The 21,276-nt window shown below is 38.7% G+C and overlaps 1 protein-coding gene across 6 annotated transcripts in view; it reads right to left on the bottom strand.

Moving 5' to 3' along the window:
- Positions 1-21,276, bottom strand: part of ARHGEF7 (Rho guanine nucleotide exchange factor 7) — a 125,341-nt gene that overhangs the window by 3,534 nt on the left and 100,531 nt on the right. For 4 of the 6 annotated variants that reach the window (XM_049834305.1, XM_049834308.1, XM_049834307.1 and 1 more), the window contains 6 exons: positions 20,940-21,079; positions 20,032-20,256; positions 17,939-18,032; positions 15,105-15,194; positions 2,510-2,609; positions 1,826-1,880 (listed from right to left, as the gene is read on the bottom strand). In XM_049834305.1, the coding sequence (XP_049690262.1) occupies positions 1,826-1,880; positions 2,510-2,609; positions 15,105-15,194; positions 17,939-18,032; positions 20,032-20,256; positions 20,940-21,079 (704 nt within the window). Of the gene's footprint in view, positions 1-1,825; positions 1,881-2,509; positions 2,610-11,706; positions 11,884-15,104; positions 15,195-17,938; positions 18,033-20,031; positions 20,257-20,939; positions 21,080-21,276 lie in introns of all 6 variants that reach the window. The other 2 variants (XM_049834309.1, XM_049834310.1) reach the window with 1 other exon arrangement.

Raw genomic sequence — 21,276 nt, 5'->3', positions numbered from 1 at the left:
AAGACAACCAGTCTACAGGTGTGTAACAAACACGGGTCTGCAATCCAGGGGTCCCACTGGACTTCCATCAGCTGTCATCTACAGACCTTTCTGGAAACAGGACGGCATCAACGGCTGCTGCCTCATTAACTCCATTCCCTCCTCAAGTCTGTTGAGAAACTCAGAAATCTCATTCTTTTCTTGTAGGTACAGACTGAATTGCTTTTCATGTCTTTATTAATTTACTGCGAATTCAGGACTGTACTATTCAAACGTAGTGCCTGCGGAGCAACAGCTATGAATAACCTACGGAAGTCGCCAAGGGAGGGATCCCACCTGGCGTGGTAGTTCTCACCAGAAGGCAGTCCGGTGCCTACACCCACCAGCGCACTAGGTGCTCCCAGAGAGCCTTTACCCATAAAGCCCTTGGTCACTCGGGACCTTCCCGGCTCAGAGATCGTTTCTGCCACTTCAGTTGGCAACGTCACAGCAGCAGACCAAGAAATGCTTCTAAGCTGAGATTCCTGATATGCAAGAAAATGAACTCAGGCTTTCACAGGTCTTGGCCCTGGAAGATGCGAGATTCTGAAGAGACCATCTATTTGGCAAGGCACCAGAAGAGAGAGCTGTTGCTTGGAAGTTCAGGAGACTGTGACTTTTTGTTTAGGGTCACACAGAGATCTGTGGAGCCTCAGTAAGGCAGCACGTTTATCCTTTGTACAAAAGCAGCCAGGCCACAGGAATATTAGTGGGTTATTGTTGCTGCTTGTATTACGTGAATTGTATTTTTCAAAAGACTGTCAAATTTGCATCAAACCTAGAATACATATGCTTTATACATTGAAAACAGCAGAATTTAAGTATTTAACACATCAGCTGTCCTGTTTCAAGGAACATGAATGACATCCTTAGAAATACTGGGCACGCTTACAGATGGGCAAAGAATTCAGGTTCATGTTTATAGCCCAAAGCCTAAAGTAAATTGAATACAAATCCATTTTACGTTAACACAGGAGATTTAATCCAACTTCTTGAGTCAGAACTGTTAAGGTCAGTTAGCAAATTCACACACCGGAGAGTGAGGATAATTCAATGCTTTTTCGCCTACACACTGAGCAATGACTACGTGCGGCATCATTAACATGGTTTAAACAGGCTGTGTCCCGGCAAGAAAAAGTTGTTTTTAAACACCTCATTTTGGATACTTAAAACAACCTTAAAACATCGGCTGCAACTTCCACACCAGCAGCTCAGGTGGGATCTTGCACAGTTCCCCCACGTGACCAAGCAGCACCTGAAGCTAACGTGAAGCTCTCATTTAAAAAAAGGCCACATGATAGACACTGAAAAGGACTCTCATCTCTGGAAATGTGAGGTTTTAAGAACTGATTCCTAAAAGGTGTTCAAGTTACTGAAAGACCATTAATAAAGGCCTAAACAGATCCAGACATTTATACTACTAAAATTATATGATCTAGAGCAAATACTATTTCACAGTCTCCATAAGCTTATTTTGCTGATGGTACAGCAAAACCGCATTTGCTTAACACTTTCAATATTTCACAAGTTGTAACATCCAAAAAAAAATGAAACACAGCTTAGTAAGTCACCTCAGAGAGAAGATACTTAACGCTATTCTCAAAGGTTGGTGCTCCAAGAGCTGATGACAACCACCAGAGAGGGTGCTTTTTGTCAAATCGGTATGTTTTACTTTTAAAAGTGGATCTAGTCCAAAATTCACGTTCATTCCTGTCAAAGTGAATCAACTTACAAGCCGTATTTATTTTTATAATAAGCCTTCCGTCTTTCCATTTCCATGTCGCTATAAATATAGCAAGTTACCAACCTGTCTTAACTCCTGTACTTCATCCTTTAATGCATATACTGTGTCAACAAGGCTTCTAAAATGAAAAAAAAAAAAGATGATGTTACAACAGTTTTCAGAAATACATGCCTAAATCTATTGTTAGACAAAACTGTTAAATGAAATGCATTTAAAAAAACCCAAACCCACAGCTAACAGCTGATTTCAAACTGTGTTGAAAACATTTTCTCTTATCCCGATCTATATTCAGTAAGGCAAGGACCTGTTACCAGCTTCTGTAACAGGATACACCTCTCAAGCACACATGGACCTATACTGGTTTCTGTATTACAGCTTTCTGTAACAGAACTGTATTTCATTTCCAACATACACCTTACCAAAAAATTAGAATGACACCACACACTAACTAGAAAGATTACACCAATTTAATACTGAAATGCTACAGTACTTGAAAAAAATTACTGAAAAGTGAAACATATCACTTCTTGGCCTGGAAGGAAGAAGTTGCATGGCATATACAAAGAAACGAGACTACAAGCATTTAAATGAAGGCCAACTGCACTTAAAGGACTGGCAGCATACTCCAAACAGCTCTGTTCCCTACTACAAATAAACCACAGACACACTTCTATAATGGGAGATGGGAGGATGAGGAAGAGTGTAAAGTTTACTGGTTTAATCCATCATTCATTAAATGTCTCTTACTTCTCTTCTATAACAGTCTGACCATTACTTTTAGTTTCTTCTACAATAATCTTTTCTTCTTCTGGAAGCAGGACTTGAGGAGCTGATTCTTTACGGGAACCTGTTGTAAAAATAAATTACAAAATGAGCAACTCAAAAATACTGCTGGGGCATTTTAAAGATTATTATTTCATTCATTGCATGACCAAGGTGTATCAGTTTCCATTTCCCCCTTCCCTCCACACACACAAGTTACTGACACGTTTTTAACATTCAAAACCACAGCCTTACAACAACAAAAAAATTGTCTGACATTCCTATCCTGCTGCTGACGTAACTCCTGTGTCATCGGCGGAGATGCTACACCGTTCATTGAACAGTGCACCATTCAACTATCTCAGTAAAGGCTTTACAAATTCATCATAGCTGACTCGGAAAGAGATAGATGTGTTTAAGTAACAGTGATTTAAGCCTCAAGGACAGATTCTGATCTCACACCGATATAAATTCAAGAAATAATTCCACTCTAAACCAATTACTGTATCAGTAAGGAGCAGAATAATAGTATCAAATAATACAGCAATGGAAGAAAAAAAAAGTTAAAATCCCTTTCCCCTGAAACACTATAAACAACACAATGGTGTGTGTGTGCATACATGTATACACACACATACACTTACAGATAGCCTTTTAGTCCTAGAATAAATTCCTACCAAATGAAATACATACTTTGTATTTAATAAATGTTTTTAAAAGCACTTAATGGTTTGACAATAGAAACTCAAAACATTCCAACATCTTCAGAACGTCTTCCACAATCATTACAATTTATAATTTATTATAATCGATAATAAATATAGATTCTAAAAAAGTAGCTCTGAATAGAAAAATCTACACCTCAGAGATGTGTATCCATTCATACATACATGAAGTATGTATTCTAGAAACATTATTTCATTAGGCTGCAACAAATTACAGGCATTTTTTTTAAAACAAGGTCTGCAAATAAATTGCTGTCTAAGCATTTGTTCAGAATTCAAACACAGCAGATAAGGCATTAAAGTTCTTGCATATTTTAACCAAGATATCAGTTTTAACAAAAAAGGTAACTTGCCTACCAATTCATTGTAATGAACTTTCATTAACTAGGAATGTTTTAAGTCTAGTACAGTTTGAACTGATGACTAGGTACTACAGGGTGCATGCCTGTCAGGAGAAATTAGTTAGCTCTTGCTGAACAGCTGCTTTGTGATAACGGTGCTTTTCTTTTATGGTTCATGATAAAATACATAATCTGAACACAGAAAATAAATGAAAAAAAGCAAGCTCATAGAAAATACTAAGTTCCCTAACACCACACCTGCAGTCTTGAGTTCTGAACAATAAGTTTGTAGGGATCGTAGTTCAGCAGTACATGTTAAGCTATTTAAACTGTTTCAGCAAACAATAACAAGAGTCGCTTTAAAGTTTCCTTAAGCTGACAGTAAAGATCTAATGTATCAGTACATGATGGTTAAAATTTTATGGAATAAAGATAACTGCAGATTTGAGAACAGAATCTCGTCCTTGAAAGCTGCAAGTTCTTCAGCTAACAGAGTGAAGAAATCTTTTATGGGTTAATGCCCTTCCACTTATTTTCCAGGGAAGGAATAACCCATAAAACAAGCACATCCAAACTCTGTATGGAGCTCAAGGACATTTCCCAGTTTGCGCTGTCAGTCTCTAATTGCAAAAAGTTGTCTTATGTTTATTTCAGTTAATAGCTTACTGCTCTGCTTTATTAGCCCAGGAGGTAGCAGAGAACACCGAGCTAAATGTTATTTTAGGAATTAGCTGGCAGCAGCTGCTACCAGATCACTACATTTTGGGTCTCTGTACCCACGTGGAGCACCTCAGCCCAGCACACATTGAGGGAGACACTGGCCAAAGGGAGAGAACTGCCACGTGTTTCTCACCCGTGACTCCCTTCAACCAGATGGAGCAGCGCGTTGTATTTATCTCTGTACAGAGCTGCACCCAATTGTCTTTGCCTGGTCAGAGTAACACGGGTCCTTGCAAAGCAGAAACAGCGTGGAGTAGACAGCTTTAAAAAAAAAAAGTCCCAGCAGTACAGTTATATACACACATGCATGTAAAAGAGATGTCTACACCAGCATATCCTGATGTATGTACAGCATAGCACAGTAAACACTTAATACTACTGAGACACAGAAGGCAGTTTCATTAAAAACAAAATATTCACCAACATTATACGCACAAGGAGACTACACAGTACACATACACACTTACACGATGCAAAACTGTTGCTGTGAACACTGACCTTCCTGTGCCACAAAACATTAACTACTGTGGAATTCAGGACATCACAAGTTTCACTCTCGCCTTCATTGCTCCAATACCGTCGGTCATGCAACTTTTAAATTCGTATCTCAGAACCCTTGCTGCTCTTACGATTTGTACTTATGCAAAAAAAAAAAAAACCACTTTCTTCTTCACCTTGGTTTGCTTTTTGTGAGTTTTGGCAGGGTTTTTTGTTTGGTTTGGAATTCTTCCTAAACCCCACGAGCACTTGCTAAGTATCAAAGGTACAAACACACAGCACATCTATCCTGCAACAGAGGACCCTGTCATCAAATGAGTACGCGCACAGTAACATCAGACTTGATGTGTCAAGTTCTAAAGGTAAAACAAAGCTACTTCACCATCTTGCTTTTCTGCACCATTTATGCCAGAAGCTTTTGTTTTTAAGATGCGTTTTCTGGCAGTTGCACATCTAGAAGGAACTTCAAGCATAGTCACCTCACTACTGGCACTCAGCAGTGTTCCCTAAACTGCACCCTGTGCCTCCACCAGGTTCTTTATGTCTATTCTCTATGTGACCATTTCTCTCCAGAAAAGTTTACAGCTACAGCTTTAGGACATGAACAGAGGGCTGCATTATAGCACAGTGCATAGTTCACACGAAGTTGTACTAAAAGGGCAGTCTAAGAAGTTCCTGCAACTTAGATAATCCTAAGCACTTCTTTGAGACATATTCCATGTTTTCATGAAGTAGTGCAGAAGAATAAAAAATTAGTTCAGTTTGCCATTTCTGCCATTCATCAATCCCAAGCATCCAAGTTTCATGCTGAATTTTATTATGAGACACTACTCACTCTCGTTCCAAGTCAACGGGCCAAAAGACAATGTTTAAACTGACCTCAAGTAACTTTGGCCCTAAGTCACCTTGAGACAATGCAACCAAAAGTACTAGTTTAAAAAAGATGGAACACTACCCCCAAAGCTTTACAAAACAGGGTTTTCTCTTCCTTTTTTTGAGGGTATGGGGGGAAGCAAGGTGGATGGGAGAAGAACAGATGTTTGGCAAACCCAGACAATTACTACAAGATTAGCAAACAAATAGTAAGGCTGAGTAAGATGCCATTAACTTTTCAATGGGGAACTAAATCCAGGGTCTTGGAAGAATGACCCCACTGTTTAGAAGTCTGTTGCATATTTAAGGCAAAACAACTGGCCGCTATGATCAAGATTCAACTAAGTTCCCATCAATTAAATTCCAGCAAGAAAATAAAGGTATCTATTCAGTATCTATTAATACCTCCCAGCCCTAGAGTGGAGAATAAAGAATTACAATGCTTTTTCCCAATACCATACCCTAAATTATAGGTTTAGCAAATTTAGCCTCCAGAGTAAAGCAAATAATAAACACAGCCTACATGGCATTCAGACCAGGGGTAGAGACCTTAGCAATACCCACTATGTAATGTGGTGCAACAACCAAGATACAAGAACAAGCCTGTGGGTAACAGCCCCGTGCTTTTAGTTTTCAGTGCTTGATCCCCTTTCCAGCCTAATAATCAGCCAAACCAGCAAGCAGTTCTGAGCATTTCTGGAAAAAAAAGGAAAGCTGAAAGCTGTTTGGATATTTATGTGGCTGAAAGACTGTGACAGAAGTTGACTTTATACCTGTCTGAAACCAGCCCTGGAGTACAGTCTTAAGACCAAAACGGGAAGAAACTAGAGCCCAGACTGAATGCCACAGAGGTTCTCAGGGACGTCTGTTTGCAAGCATAACTGCACAACACCAGCCTTCTATTCACTCTCCTCCAAAGGGAGCATGACATCTTAAAAACCAGTTGATATGGTACCATGCTGGTTCCTGACAGAAACCAGGCTTCAGAAGGAGCTGTACTGGTAATCAGCCTGGTCCTTCGTTCTGAATCATTTAGCAGACACACGTGAAGAGAGTCCAGAAGTTTTGCACGGATCTTAACACATCAGGCAGGAGGGAAGGAAGAGAAGAAGGGGGATGAAATTCGGATACCTTTTCACTTTAACCAGGTATTAAGTCTCCGCCTACGTTCAAAGGTCTTGTCTGGCCAGGAACCATTTAATGCAACAGTAAACCAGAGGTGGGGACGCACATCACCTCCTCAAAGCAGCTAACCTCAGGGCCTCAGTTAAAAGCCAGCTCCCCCCAGTCCATCAGGACCAGGGTTCCTTCCTCCAGCTGGCCACGTGGAGGAGAAGGCTCAACCTCGGTACTTCTACAGTGATACTCTACCAAGAGCTTGCCTTCTTCCAGCGACTATGAGGGTCCTAATTTAAGCTATGGAAGCTAGACCTGTGGCGATGGCAGTTAATTTTAAGAAACGCATGGCATAATTTGAGGCTATCGGCGATGATTCTGTTGCACAGCTTTTAAGTATTGCTGTTTTCTTCACTTTTTCATACCTTTATTGTGATTAGGAGAGGTAAGGAGGGGAACAAGGCACAATAAAGGTAAAAAATTAGAAACAGTGCTTGCAAATATACAGTTCTGGTTTTCAGCAACTTTACTAGGCTCTCTTCATAAGCTAAGAAGCTCTTTGAAATTATTTGTTTGAACTTCAAAGACAGAAGTCTGACTTGCCACTAAAAACCAAATATGTGCATACACAAGCGTTTAGATCTATTAGCCACCAGTATGTACAGACATGTATATTTCCTAGAGGAGCAAACAGTAGACAAAAAAATAAGAATTACTTGTTATTTAAAACATTCAGTGTTTTCATTGTGTTAGTTATACAAGAGATGTTAAAATGGATAAGCAGACCTGCCAAATTAACCTTCTCTTTCTCAATGAATCTTTGATGAGGTCCTAATATGAAGAATCCTAAAAATGGTGCCCTCAGACTCTGAATGCATTGAGATTAAAGCATTGAAAAAAAATCCTCCATGCTACAGATCTGCTGAAGTCAAAAGGGAACCCTTTAATATCTTTGCACAGATAACAACAAGTCAGAATCCAAACATCAGGCCAAACTTGAGTTTTACCGTATAAAATACACTGTTGTTTGCAATTCTTGGGAATAACAAAGAAGGTTTGGGCATGAAGTTATTTGTTGTTGTTTTTTAACTAACAGTGATACACAAATAGGAAAAAAACCCCCACATGAGTCAGGTAACAGATCTAAGCAGTTTACAGCAAAATGTTTTGATGAGTAAAATGAAAATAACTGAAGTGGACTGAAACACATACAGCTCCATACGTAAGTGTTAGTTGCATAAGAACAGAATGAAGAGTCTGAAAGACAGATAGACCACCTGAAGAAGCGGGATATTTCTAAGACAATAGAAATAGTGGGAATAGCTATCCCACTAAACTTCCTGTGTATTTCACTAACCAATACAAAAACTTCCAACCAGAGGGCTGCAGAGCTGAAACTAGAGTTACTACAATCATAGCAGCAAAATGTTATGACCTTTTAATAGAAGTAGGCAATTACTTCGTTTATTCTGATGTAAACATTTTAGTATGTATATTAGGTTACTGTTTTATTTTAATTCACTCAAATATGAGCATCTCTGAAGTAGAAGCACTAAAGATAACTATTGTTTTGAAGAGAAAGATGTTGCAGTATTAAATCTTGAAAATACGCAAGGTTCTAGAAACCAGTATCATATTCATAAAATTTCTCTCTGGTAACAGGACCTGCAGAAGTAGGTTTTAGATTGTTCCAGTAATTCAGCCTGTGCTTTTACTGAGAATACACCAATCCCAAAAATGAAAAAGAAGAAAATAAAATCGATTAAGGGGAGAGGGAGGCAACAGAATAACATTCTATAGATGGCAACATGTCTGAATAGTTATTTTTAAAAAAGAGAGGATAACAGAAGGATACATACTTCACATTACATTGAATTTCCTGTAGTTGTCAACTACATCAAACAAAGATTACACACTTATGTCAAAAAAGCTCTTTCACTTCGGCATTTGATTCCTCCAGGAAGAATGAGGGAGAGAAAGGAGGCAGGGGGAGAAGAAGTTAAGTTACAAGTTATGCTGTCCTTTCCCCCTGTGTAATAATTAAATATTAAAGTCACAGTCTAGCAAATGCAAAATTTATTTCAACTGTACATAACAGATGTCCTTTTTATATAAAACAGAACACTTAATTGATATATGCAACCACAAACAATATGCATACTGTACAGTACAATGCAACATTCAGATATACATCCATTTTGTATTTTCAAAAGGCAGTCACCTACTAAAGATGGCTTCTCCCATTCACAAATGAAGTGCACAATATATATTATTTTTTGTATGTTTTACGTCACTATATACACATTACTGTGTTTTGGCAAGATTATGCAAAACACCCAATTAATATTGGTTGGTTTCAATTTATGGCAAATACTAATTTATGGAAACACTGCATAAGCCATGTGAAGAGGGGCTGACAATGGCTTGAACCTACCTTCCAATTCAGATTCTCCATCCTTCCAGTGTATTTGTAACTGTACACATATAATTTACAGAATTGCATAAACATAAGGTACTATTATTACCATGACTAAAGTTCCACAAAAATAGAAACACTGAACCTTTGGACCGAATACCACCATTTCCACATTTGCCTTTTTTTTTTTTTTTTTTTTAAAAAGCATTTTGCATTAATACTCCTGATAAGTTCACAATAGCTTATGGCCTGGAACACTGAAGACACGGAATGATTTTAAATGTGCGGTGACATTAATATGAGGCTACAGAACATAAGAGATCCTAATTATGATAACGGTTAATGACTTAAATGCTACAATAATTAATGGTGGTAAACTGTCAAAGCTTTGGTGCATAGAAAGTCAATAAAATCTTCGGATCTGGGTAACAAAACATTGTGTGATAAGGAGAGATCAAGTGCAACAACTGTATTACAAACTCATATTTACACTATATAACATGAAACAGACATAAAGGAATTACCGTTTATCCAATGCAGAAAACATTATTCAACTAGAACACCACAGCTTAAGAAACAGGGGAAAAAAACAATCCATACTTTCCATATATGTTAAAAAAACCAAAAACTGACTGAAAGGAAGAGGGGAGTGAAGTGGGTTACAAATGCGCTGTGGAATGGTATGGAGCACACGTACTCGTCGCATTTCTCTAAGCAACACTCCTCCATTTTGAAAAAAGTTCAACATACACAAGTTCCTGGTCATTTCGTTAACATATGACTAGTAATATGTACCCCTGAAAACCCTCCTTGGTAAGCACTGCTGCTTTTGTTAGTCATATTTTTGAATGCCAACAACAGTGAGAGACGATAAAGGAGGTGATCAAACAAGACTGAATGCAGATCTGCAAACGTGAACTGCTTTGAAATAGCTTCTCCACGCTGACCGCCTTCTAGAATCATGCACATCAGCAATTACTAACTTTCTGATCATGTAACCTGCAGAAAGGTGTTGATTATCTTTTAAAGAGTGTGATCAGGTTCCCAAGTGGCAGTTTATTGCATCGTGATTATTCTGAACTTGTTCACAGATAATACCTGAACGCTGGATAACATGCTTACTTGAAAAGGGGTAGGGGAATTGCTTTTGGGGACCCTGGTGAAAACGAGAACTGTTTCTGTCCTTTCATCACATGCTTTTCCCTAACGCCAAGGAAGATGTAGAAAACACGTCATTTTTGTTTTGATGCCGATTACGGTATCCGCAAGACGGAACACACACACTTCACCCCAGCAGTGCCCCAGGTGCAGGTTCGAGACCTTCAGCTGTGCACAGCATGTCACAGCTCTCTGAAAAGCCAACACGACTGTAACTGAAGAGCTGCTGCTGAAAACAAACCTGCTCGTGAAAGAAGTTACAAGACACAATAAAATCTGTCACGGACATGCTCCAAACAATACAACCCAAAAGCCAAGCATTCTATTATTCAGAACGTCAAACAAGCCAATGTGATCGCAGTTGTACCTAGAGTTTCAGATGCTGAACACGCGAGCCTCCATCAGGGGAACCATTTTCATCTCGTCTTTTCAAGAAGAATGGTCAATTGAGAGTTGACAGCTGTGTATTTTAACAGGCAAGTAAACATCTAGACCCTGCTTTCTGCCACGCTACTGCATACAGTAAAGTGACAGCATGACCATAGGTAACATGAGATTATCAAAACACGGCATGTAATGAGCATGGACTGCCGGGTTTTCATGACAACTGCCGGACTGGGGTGGGGGGAGAGCAGTGCAGTCCTTCGTATAAACGTTTAAGCAATGAGGGAAAGACAGCAGTATAAAAAGAGAACTTTTTATGGATTAGCAAATGCTCTTCCAAACAAATGGGCCAGATATGTGAGTATCTGAATGATTTTACAGCTCTTGTTCTGCTTATTTTTAAGCTGCATTTTTCTTACTCTACCAGCTCTGTATTTTGTTTGTAATAGGTAGAAAATCCAACCGCTACCACTAAGGTATTTCCATATTGCTGGCACTCAGCTCACAAACCAGTATGGTTTCAGTTCAAAATACAAAAACACGCTGTATCCAAAATAAATTTAAAAAAAAAAAAAAAAAAAAGAAAAAGAAAAGAAGAAAGGACCTGTTGCTACACTGACCAAGTCAAAAGAAAAAAAAAAAAAGACCATTCAGAGCTACAAATTAACATCTGTCAGTTAAAAAAAACCTCAAGAAATATCATCCTTAACAGGACATACGCTTTTTAGAATTACTTATTTGTACGTGTATTGATTGGCAATAGAGCCTTCCACCAGGTATAGCTGAAGTTTCAGAAGCTCCCTCAGAAGTTGTTAAAATATCACATTAAAGAGACAAGGAACAGCAAGAAAACATCTAAGAAAAGCAGGCTGTGATACAACAAGCATTTGTTAAGAAAAAGCTCAGAAGTGCATTAGTTCTGGTGAGAGATATATGAGCAACAGCTCTTACGAGATGTAGACCCCATTCTGTAACTATGGGCTGTCCATATACTGTCATAGTCAGAGTCTTCTGAGAGGTCTGAAGGCTCCAAACGAGAAAGACTACTGCGACGACCCAAGGAGTCTAGACTTGATTGGTCATCATCAGCCAAGACGTGATTATGCATCAGGTCAGTGCCTTGCCATGCTAAGGATGTACAGGTGAAATGAAATGGTGGATGTGGATAGGCAGAGGTGGGATGAGGAGGAGAACGTAAGGAATAGCCACAACCAAACACATGAAATAAAAGCAAAAAGGTGATGGGAAGAGAAGGAAAAGAGAAAATATTGTTAAAAAGGCACCAAAGTTTTGTCTTTTTTTTTCTTTGTTTTTTTTTTTTCTATTTGTTTGGGGTTTATGTATAAGTTACACTCAGCATATAAAGTTTGAACTGTTACAACACAATTTTTGAAGTGTTTTTTAAGCTTCTAAGCAGTTGAGAATTTTGAATAACCAAAACCTTGTTTGAAAATATATTTTTTGGAAGAGGGAGTTAGGTTCTTTTGACGTACGGAGTCAGTTCTGGCCTGAGGGGATTTGACTGGGGACAGGGCGATCAACACAGTAAGCCAGCACGATCCAGCGCTGATCTGAAAAGCAACAGGCCATTCCCCATCACACATCTGTACCTCCATCCTTTCCCTCCCTTGCAACGACACAGTCATTTGTACAGCTGCTTGGTGAGCCAGGTCAGGGAACAGTTTCAAATGAAAATTAGCCCTACAAAAGATTCTTTTTCAAGCAGGTAATTTCCCCACCGGCTCACAACACAGCCGCAGAAGCGCTTGTGTCACCACGGTAAAGAGGAAAATGCAGGGGAAAAAGCAAAGGTTCTCATGCAGAGCAGGGCTGCTGACTTTCTAAATCAGCAGCAACATCTTGCGTCCACTCAAGAGGGCTGTCAAAGTACAGCTTTTCTGCGCCTGTACCCCTTGTTATTTGTTTAACCATGTAGTAAATTAACTCCCAGAGAAACAGGGCCAAGAGGCTGACAGCACCGCAGCCTGGTCCATTCCGACCCCTCAAACACCTCTTCCTACACTCCTCTATCTGGATCTAACTTCCCAATTAAACACTAGAGTAGTTGATCAACCCCCCTTTATTTTTGAAGGTCTGGCAATATCCAAGGACTGACACCATGTAGGTGGCCATGCTACGAGCCACCACACACATGGTACTGCAAAAGATTTTAAGCCTCCATTTGGAGCAAAGTGCGAAATAAACTCGGTATATAAGAAGCAGGAGAAAGTGAAACGCTGTTCTTCTATTTGCATCTGTCTCCCCAGATTAAACCCCGCATCTTCCCCACCCAAACAACTTAAAAAGTTGTTCTGCTACCTCTACTGCCACTCCCACCAGTTTGCACTGGTGCCTTAGCTCTGCTGACCTGACGTTGCCAAAAGCAGCACCCCTTGGGCTTTGGACTGTGGTGCAGGTGGGAGCACTGCCAAATGAATGCTGTGAGGGACAGGCAGAACATTAACACGGAGGTAAGAAAGGAGTACGCAAAACAAGGGCGTGCTTCACGGATGACAGGCAATTCTTTAATTCTATTCTTCTACACTGACTACTGCTCCCACAGAAGCAATTCCAGCATGATTGGTTTTTTTCCCCCATTACCGGTCTAAAAATGGATCTTCTGAAACCTAAAGTCTTAGATGACAACACTATTCTTTCCAAACAAAGCAGCCATGTGCTTAATCAATAAAAAAAAAATGTTTCTTGCTGCAATTAAGAGCAAATAAAAGCTGCTGACTTCTGATGTATGCAATGATACTCACAGCACTATGTATATTTCTTAAATATACATAGGAAGGAAAAAAATAGGCAAAAAAGCAAAAAAAATCATATCCATTTTGTATCTGCACACACATTTTATATCTTGCACACTACTGTGCAAGTGCAAATGTTTCCCCAACCATTTCTTGTCACATTATCCTTGGAAATAATCAACAGATCACAGTCAAAGCGTTTAAACGGCAATCATCTCATTTAATTTTGTTTGGAACAACAGTATATCTTCAGAATTTTGAACACATTCATTCCTTTTTATCCAATTAAACACACTACTGTAATGACTGTAGGGCTACAAATTAGATTAGTATTAATAAAAAATTATGTAATAGTAGCTAATTTTATCACCTTGGAGACCTACAGTTCAAGACAGAAAAATTGAAATGAAGGTTTTTGTTGTTACTTCAAAAATTTCTACAGCCTAATACAAGGGCTATATTCCCATTTTAAATTACATATGAATACAAAGTACCTGGATTTTTTTCAAGGTGATAACAGTAAGCAAACACGTATTAGGAAAATCCATGTGCTAAGTTTGCAATTGCATTTTGAGACTTCTCAACTATCAGCATAAAGTGCTTTTGCTTGGAAGCAAAACAGGCACAGAGCACGGTGGGCAGTATTAACAGTGATTAATACCACAAATTTAAACAGCTTTAGTGGACAAGGAGTAAGTTATAACGTCCACTCTTCTAGTTCCTGACAACAGAAAAACCAGCCAAGTTCTTCAGGATCATTATACTGTGTTCCAACGATCCCCGAATGAAATCGGTATTCAACTGTGCAAAAACTGTGCAATCGGAACAAACGCAACAGCATTTTCTCCTTCCTTGTGTAAATGGAACACATGCTGGTGGACTCCCCTGCTTTGCGCAATGTTTTACTTACAATACAGAGGAACTCCACATGGCAACCTTGATTTGGATTAAATGAAGTAGGACCCCAGAGGCACGTTACAGGTTTTCAATAATCTAGGTATTGATCTGAGAAACTAAAAATGGCTTTAAGCAACACACAGATCTGAGAACAATTTCTCCTGAAATTATGAGATGGGATTAAAATTTGTAATTAATACTAAAAACAACTAGTGGCAGTAAAAGAAAAGAAATTTTTATAGGTCTAGGTTACTTTTCCATAGTGGAAGTCTTTGTTGAACAGAACAAGACAAAAATACACTCCTCCAAAATTATGACTACATCTTCATTCCTCCTCTCTACTTACCAGCTTCTTGAAATTTATCAAAAAGCATACTGATTAACTATCACATTCAATTCAGACACCTCTCGTTCATTGGTGAAGGTTTTGTGCAATTTTAAACCATGACAAGTAGTCACTTTTGGCTTTTGGGTTTTTTTGTTATGTTTTGTGTTTTTTAAATACTGAAAGAATTATAGTCTTTAACCACAGTCCTTGGCATCCAATACTTAAACACTCGGCACTGATATTAAGCCAGAAACAGGTTATTATTACTTCCAGGTCCAGCTTGCTACTTGCAAAGGCCTGAGAACATACACCTCTCTTTTTCGCAAACTATCTAATTTGTGTTTTAGCCATTTCAGTACTTTCTAACTTACTTGAATTTAGTGTTTGACGTGTTTTGGCACTTGTGCAATATGCTTCAATGACTTTAAGAATTTGAGCATCTTCTTCTAAAGCAGCTGTACCTAGAATCAATGGGAAAAATAGAATTTTAAACATGGTTATGTTTCTTAATACAGAAAAGCCTCTTTAAATCACTACGTTTCAGTTGAGTCCAAAGTTCAGCCTAACCAACCCTTTAAAATCCTCTTAATATCCCATTTTAAAAATCAAACTTCAATGAGCAAAAGTAACAGTTTAAGACAAAACAGTATCTTGAAATGCTTGGGAAAAAAACCCAAGTCAGAGCAATTACCCACACATTCAAGAAATTTTCTGCGCTTCTGAAGTTGCACAGAACATGTTCTGAAGTGTGATCACTCTGGTTCTAAACCAAACAGCCATTAAACTGAAAAAACTGTATATACAGTTATGATATATGTATTATTTCATTATTTAATGAAAGAAATCAAGGAACAGAATATTAATTCACAGAAATCTTGAAAACTTTGGGGTTTTGTATATGTATCAGATTTACCCCTTTCAACAGCACACTATTGAAAATTAAACTCAGAATTAACAGAATAAATACTTCAGTACAGTTTCAGTCCACTGTGCAGCAGCAAAGATGTCACTATCACGTAAGTGTATCTGTCAAAAGTGGAGTAATTAAACTTCTCAGACTTTAAAGTAGAAACACAAATACTGAAAAAAATCTAACCATTCAAGCTTAACATGGCAAAATTTTCCTAAAGGTAGAGCTCCACAGCAAATCTCCTCTTTGGGGAATTCAGTAAAAATGCTTTCAAATTGTTCACTTGCAACAGAGTGAAATTCCAATCAAACTGAAATCTGGAGGTACCTCTATTATTAGTTTAGATGGAACTAGGAGCCTATATGTAGGGCAAGATCATTTGTTGTTTTAAAAGCATTTTTCCTGTTCTCCTCCTTGAAAAAAATAGGCTTGAAGATTTTCTGCTGCGTGAATCTGAACTGCCTTCAACACCAAAATGTAGTAGTATTCTGTGCCAGCCAATGCATCCTGTTAAGTCTTTGTGATTTATTATCACCAGAACAAAGCCAACTGTCCAAACATTTGTCAGGATCAGCTGACAAGCTAACTGTTGAAGAAATTATCTTGACCCAATATAGTTTCCCTACAGTTTAGGAGACACAGGTACTCCAAAGTACAGGTTTTCTCTTTCAAGGCAGGAAAAATTTCATTTTGGATTTCACTGTGGTTAGAATGCAGCACCAAATTACTGCAGTAGCAAGACAGATACTTCACTTCTGAAATGAGTACTGTGAGGGCACTCAGTTGAAATACCTTACTTATTTTGGTTTGTCTGTTATAATGCTAATTTCACATAGCAGTTCTCAAAACACATCCCGCAAAAACCCTGGGATTCTGGAGGATCTAAGTAATAAAACTCAAACCTATCTATCAATAAGCTTTAAGTTCAACAGAAGTTCCTCAGTGGAAAACCTTTACAGCTCCGCAAGTGGCAAAAGGCTGAAGGAGCACTAACGTGTAACAGAAGCTTCTAAGTACTGACACAAGGGGGGGGGGGGGGGGGGGAGGGGGGAAGATGAATACCAAGAATCAGTAAATATTTCTGTAAGTAACACTCTTTGACTTAAAGCCACCAAAAAATCCCTTTTATTCAAAGTTATCGCCTACATAATTTTTCCTAAACAGATACCTTCCTGTAAGGTTAAAACGTCCTGAACTAAACATCCACTTGCACATCCAAGAAGACAGGATCATTCTATTCACTACCTTAACCTCTGCAGTATGAAACTCACAGGACACTCAGAAGGACCTCCACCTTAGACAAACCAACGGTGCCCTGAGGAAAAGCTTTTTCTCTCTAACCCTACATAAACCAGGGAGAGACATTGTTCACAATAACACACTTCATGCATTGCAAACACTCAAGGCACAGTCTCTATCTTAAAAAGCCCACGAGCAAAGGACAGACACAGAGAAGCAAAAGTTGCAGTAAAAGAATATGGCCTTCAGCTTAAATACCCTGTCTTTTATTGATACAAATACTTGGATTATTCATTCACACAGATTTCTAAGGAAGAATTAGTGTGCAACTGACAACTAAGTGAATATTGTGTTTGCTTGATAACATTCATGTTCCCTCCACCCCAAGTTATCCCAACATCCAGATTTTGACCCTTCTGTTTTTCTATACATTCATGAGTCCCTCTCAGTTCAGTGTTGCTCTTCAGACTTCAAGCGCTCTAAAGCCCTGCAATTCATTCGGACACAGACACTAGCAAACGACCTTATTTCTGGGAGATGAGAGCCGACTGTTGGATCTTAGACAGTGACCTCTCTAAGCAACTAGACTTCGAACCAGCAGCCATACCCAGCTTTCCAACACACAGCTCAGCAGAAGCTCCTACCAGGATCAATTTAAGAACATAGCTACCAAGTGTTCTGCAAGAGTGGGACAGTATCTTCAAATTGTCCTTCACAGTATTAAAAGACAGGTTTACCTTACTGAACTTTACATGGCTCTATAGTCAAGTTCACTTCCCTCTGTAGCAAACAAATAGAAAGAGGCACTTTCCATCCCGAGCATACATCCACTGTAGTCAATAGTAAAGCTCTAGAAAGCAACTCATGCCATCATGACATAAGCACCTAAGATGAATAAAACAAACCATCCGCTGGAGATACCTACTCCCCTCTCCCCTGACAGGAGAGAGGAAGCCAGGTGACTCGCTTACGCTGTACTCCTAACCTTCACAGAATTTAAACTGATGTTAATTCCATCCTTTATATTATGCAGACATTCGCTCAAGTCTCTCTTACTTTTTCTCAGTGCAAACTCTTCATCTGATGGCTTCCGTTCTGGCTTGCGTTTGGGAAGCAGCTTTTTCATGGTTTTAGGGCTTTTACTGAGATCCTGTGCAGGGAAAATAAAAATAAAAAGAGTAGAGCTTCTCTACAATATTTCAAAAGTTTAACTTCTAAGATGCATACAGGAGTTACTAACTAAAAATCTTTTAACAGCACCAAAATTCAGTTTACTAATATTTTTTGGCACATCCGATTTGCCTGAACTGGCTGACTTCCTCTCTACCCTTCCTCCAACTATACACAAAGTCAGATATTTTATCTGTTCTATTAACAGAAATATACAGAAAAGCTGCTGCAAAAGCATGCAGGCTGTTTGGGAGCTAGAGCGAAGGGAAGAGGCAGGCATACATTAACACAGGTTTTTTTCCTTAACTTTTGAATAGACAACCCATTTCACCTGTCTACTTAGAAGCAGGTAAAAAAGGACCTAACAAGGAAGTTTGGCAGGTAGTATACTCTTCAAAGCCAGAATTTGAAAATATTTAGGTCTGTTCTTACAAAGCTCTACAGCAAAAAAAACCAAAAAACCAAAACAAAACAGCAACAAATACAGCATTTCTGCTCAAAATGTGGTCATGCTGATTTACAGGAACAATGCTAGGTTACAGGAACAAAAGGAATATACTGGTCTACCCCTTACCTTAAGGATACAAGACATCCTCTATAAAAATACAGAACAAGAAAGTAAAAAGGTGAATGAGCAAGACAGACCAAAGAAGATGAAGATAGGTTTTGAACATCACTGTATGCTAAACACTGTAAAGATGATTGAAATTTTACCACATGGGAGAATTCAGTGCCCTACACATGAAAGCATGAAAGGAATTTAACGTAAATTACAAATGAGCATATAGTACAGCAAAACAGAAGAACCTCTTGTAGCAACTAAGCCTGAATACTAACCTTCCAATTGCTGATCACCTATCACTTTCTCCCTGTTGTTTAGGGGATTTACAAAAGAAAAGAAAAGAAGTCACAGACACACAGCCACCACAAAAAAACACAGCCAGGCCACGCAGGGGCACAGTGTTTAGGCTGTACTTTCTAAGAAACTGCAAGTTACATGTCTGCAAAATAAAATTTTTCTGTCAACATCTCACGCTTGCAGAATGAAATATTCTTAGGCATAACTGCATGATTCCTTCTGGGCCCTGTTGCTTCACACTAAATTAGTATCATGAGAATGTATGACAAAGACACTGAAACAGGAGGCATCACCAAGCCACAGAGCATGTAATATTCTCCTCCTTACATACACACAGACTTCCAACATAAATCTAACATTTCTTTACTATTTACAGACTGTGCAAAATGTAGTGGCAGGGCCAAATTAACCTACCACCACCATCTTTTTGTGGTTAAAACCACCACATTTTATTTCTCTTGGAACAGAGTCTCGTTTCAGACCATATGCTAATTAAAAAAATACAACAGCATGTTAAATTCTAAGCTTTTTTTTCCCTAATAGTAACATTAGCCATCAGATTTTTGAGTACAAAAACATTACACATTATTTTGACAGTTAGCATTTTTTTAATATGCTATTGTTGCCTAGTAACACTGGCAAATACTGAGGAACCAAGAGTCAATTTTACCACCACAGCTGTTTAGAATGATTTGATACAGCATTCTGAAGCACCATAGGATCCCTTATCCTAGATACTTTGCAGTATGCTTAGCAAATGAATGACTTTGCAATAAGCCTGGGTGATCAACATAATGAATTTCTAGTTTAAAAGAAAATTTAAAAAAAGAAACAGTCTGATTTATTAACTGGATAAAGAGTGGAAATAAGTGGAAGCACTTGGAAGAAGCAGGGGAAGCCTCTCCCAACAAGCCTTAGTATCTTCTGAGCTGCAAGACTAAATCCCTGTTTGAAATAAACAGCATTCACTAGTCCATTACCATTGATTCAGCATTGGCTGTTAAATCCTCTTTATATAAAAAACACGCACAAAATTGTAAAATGGTAGTGTGTAAAAAAAAGTTAAACTTCTCATTGCAGGCCTGCTACACAGTCAAATTTCTTGGCTGCCACATCTCACCTCTTTATAACAAAGAGCTGCTGAAGGCCGTAATGGAGGTGCGGGCCGTAAGCAGCTCAGACTCCAAGGCTTGGGGGTTTTCGGAGGTTCCAGAGGTCCCCAGTTTATCGTGGTATGCGGAGTCCCATGATGCGACGGATGAGGAAGAGTGTGGTACGCAGGAGTCAGTGGTATCGGCTTACTGTCCGAATGCTTGCTGGAGGGCGTTACTGGATGGGAAGGAAGCTGTCAAAGACGCAAAGGTGATGGGAAGGGAAAGAAAGTTATGTTATTGTCATAAAGACATAATATCATCAAGGACTGGTGAAATTATCTCACTCGCTATCTAGTCCTTCTGTTTATTACAGCTGGCCTTTGAAAATTTTTACACTAAACTATTATTTGGAAAAATGGAGCCTGAAGAAATTTTTATTGTCTACCACAGACAGAGCATGCACAAAAGAAAGAACAGCTACGAGCAGCCCTGCTCCCACTTCTCTCACCACTGAAGATAGAGCTAAATTTAGATCCATTCATATCTGACAACTCAAATGCAGAACTCGAAAGAAAGTACTTAAGGAAATAGTTTCTCCACAGCCTGTCAAGTACATCACCAATTAAAACCTACTGTTCTAAGGATACTTAAAAGATGGTGGTGCATTACTTGGTGGTGTATTATTTGGTCAAAACAGAAAAAGTAGTGGTAATTTTCTTTTACCCTGTTAAACTATGACACCAAGATCTAAGCTTTTTATTCTTTGTTCATACAATGAAAAACAGAATGATCTTTTGACCTATTAAACTACAGTCATAACATTCAGTTCTTGTTACTAATGGCTAAAAAAATGCTTTACATGGTGGTATATTTGCCAGATGACCTAATTCTGCATACACTGCTCATTCACTTCAATCTAGAAGCTCTTTCTTACCGTGTGAGATGGCACAGAGTGAGGTTTAATGGTGGGATTCCCAACAGTTGTGACTTTGGTTTGCTTCTGCAGGTGATCCACCCATTCATGCAAATCTTGCTGGTTGTTACAAGACACTAGTATTCTTTCAATCATAGTTCCTAGATGACAGAAAAGATAAGATGTAGGAAACCACAGAACACCGTACTCAGTCTGACATGATGAACATGCAAGACACTCATTTCCTATAACACTGTATCCCGTGAGTACCAAGCAAAAATTTTAACCTTTATTTTCAGTACACCAGCATCTCAGTTTTCCAGTTTTAACAGACATTTCCTCCACTTAAATTTGTTCT

This window comes from Accipiter gentilis, chromosome 31 (assembly GCF_929443795.1).
Source record: "Accipiter gentilis chromosome 31, bAccGen1.1, whole genome shotgun sequence".
In the NCBI taxonomy this organism is placed as follows: domain Eukaryota; kingdom Metazoa; phylum Chordata; class Aves; order Accipitriformes; family Accipitridae; genus Astur; species Astur gentilis.
This window is presented reverse-complemented; position numbering and strand designations above follow the sequence as displayed.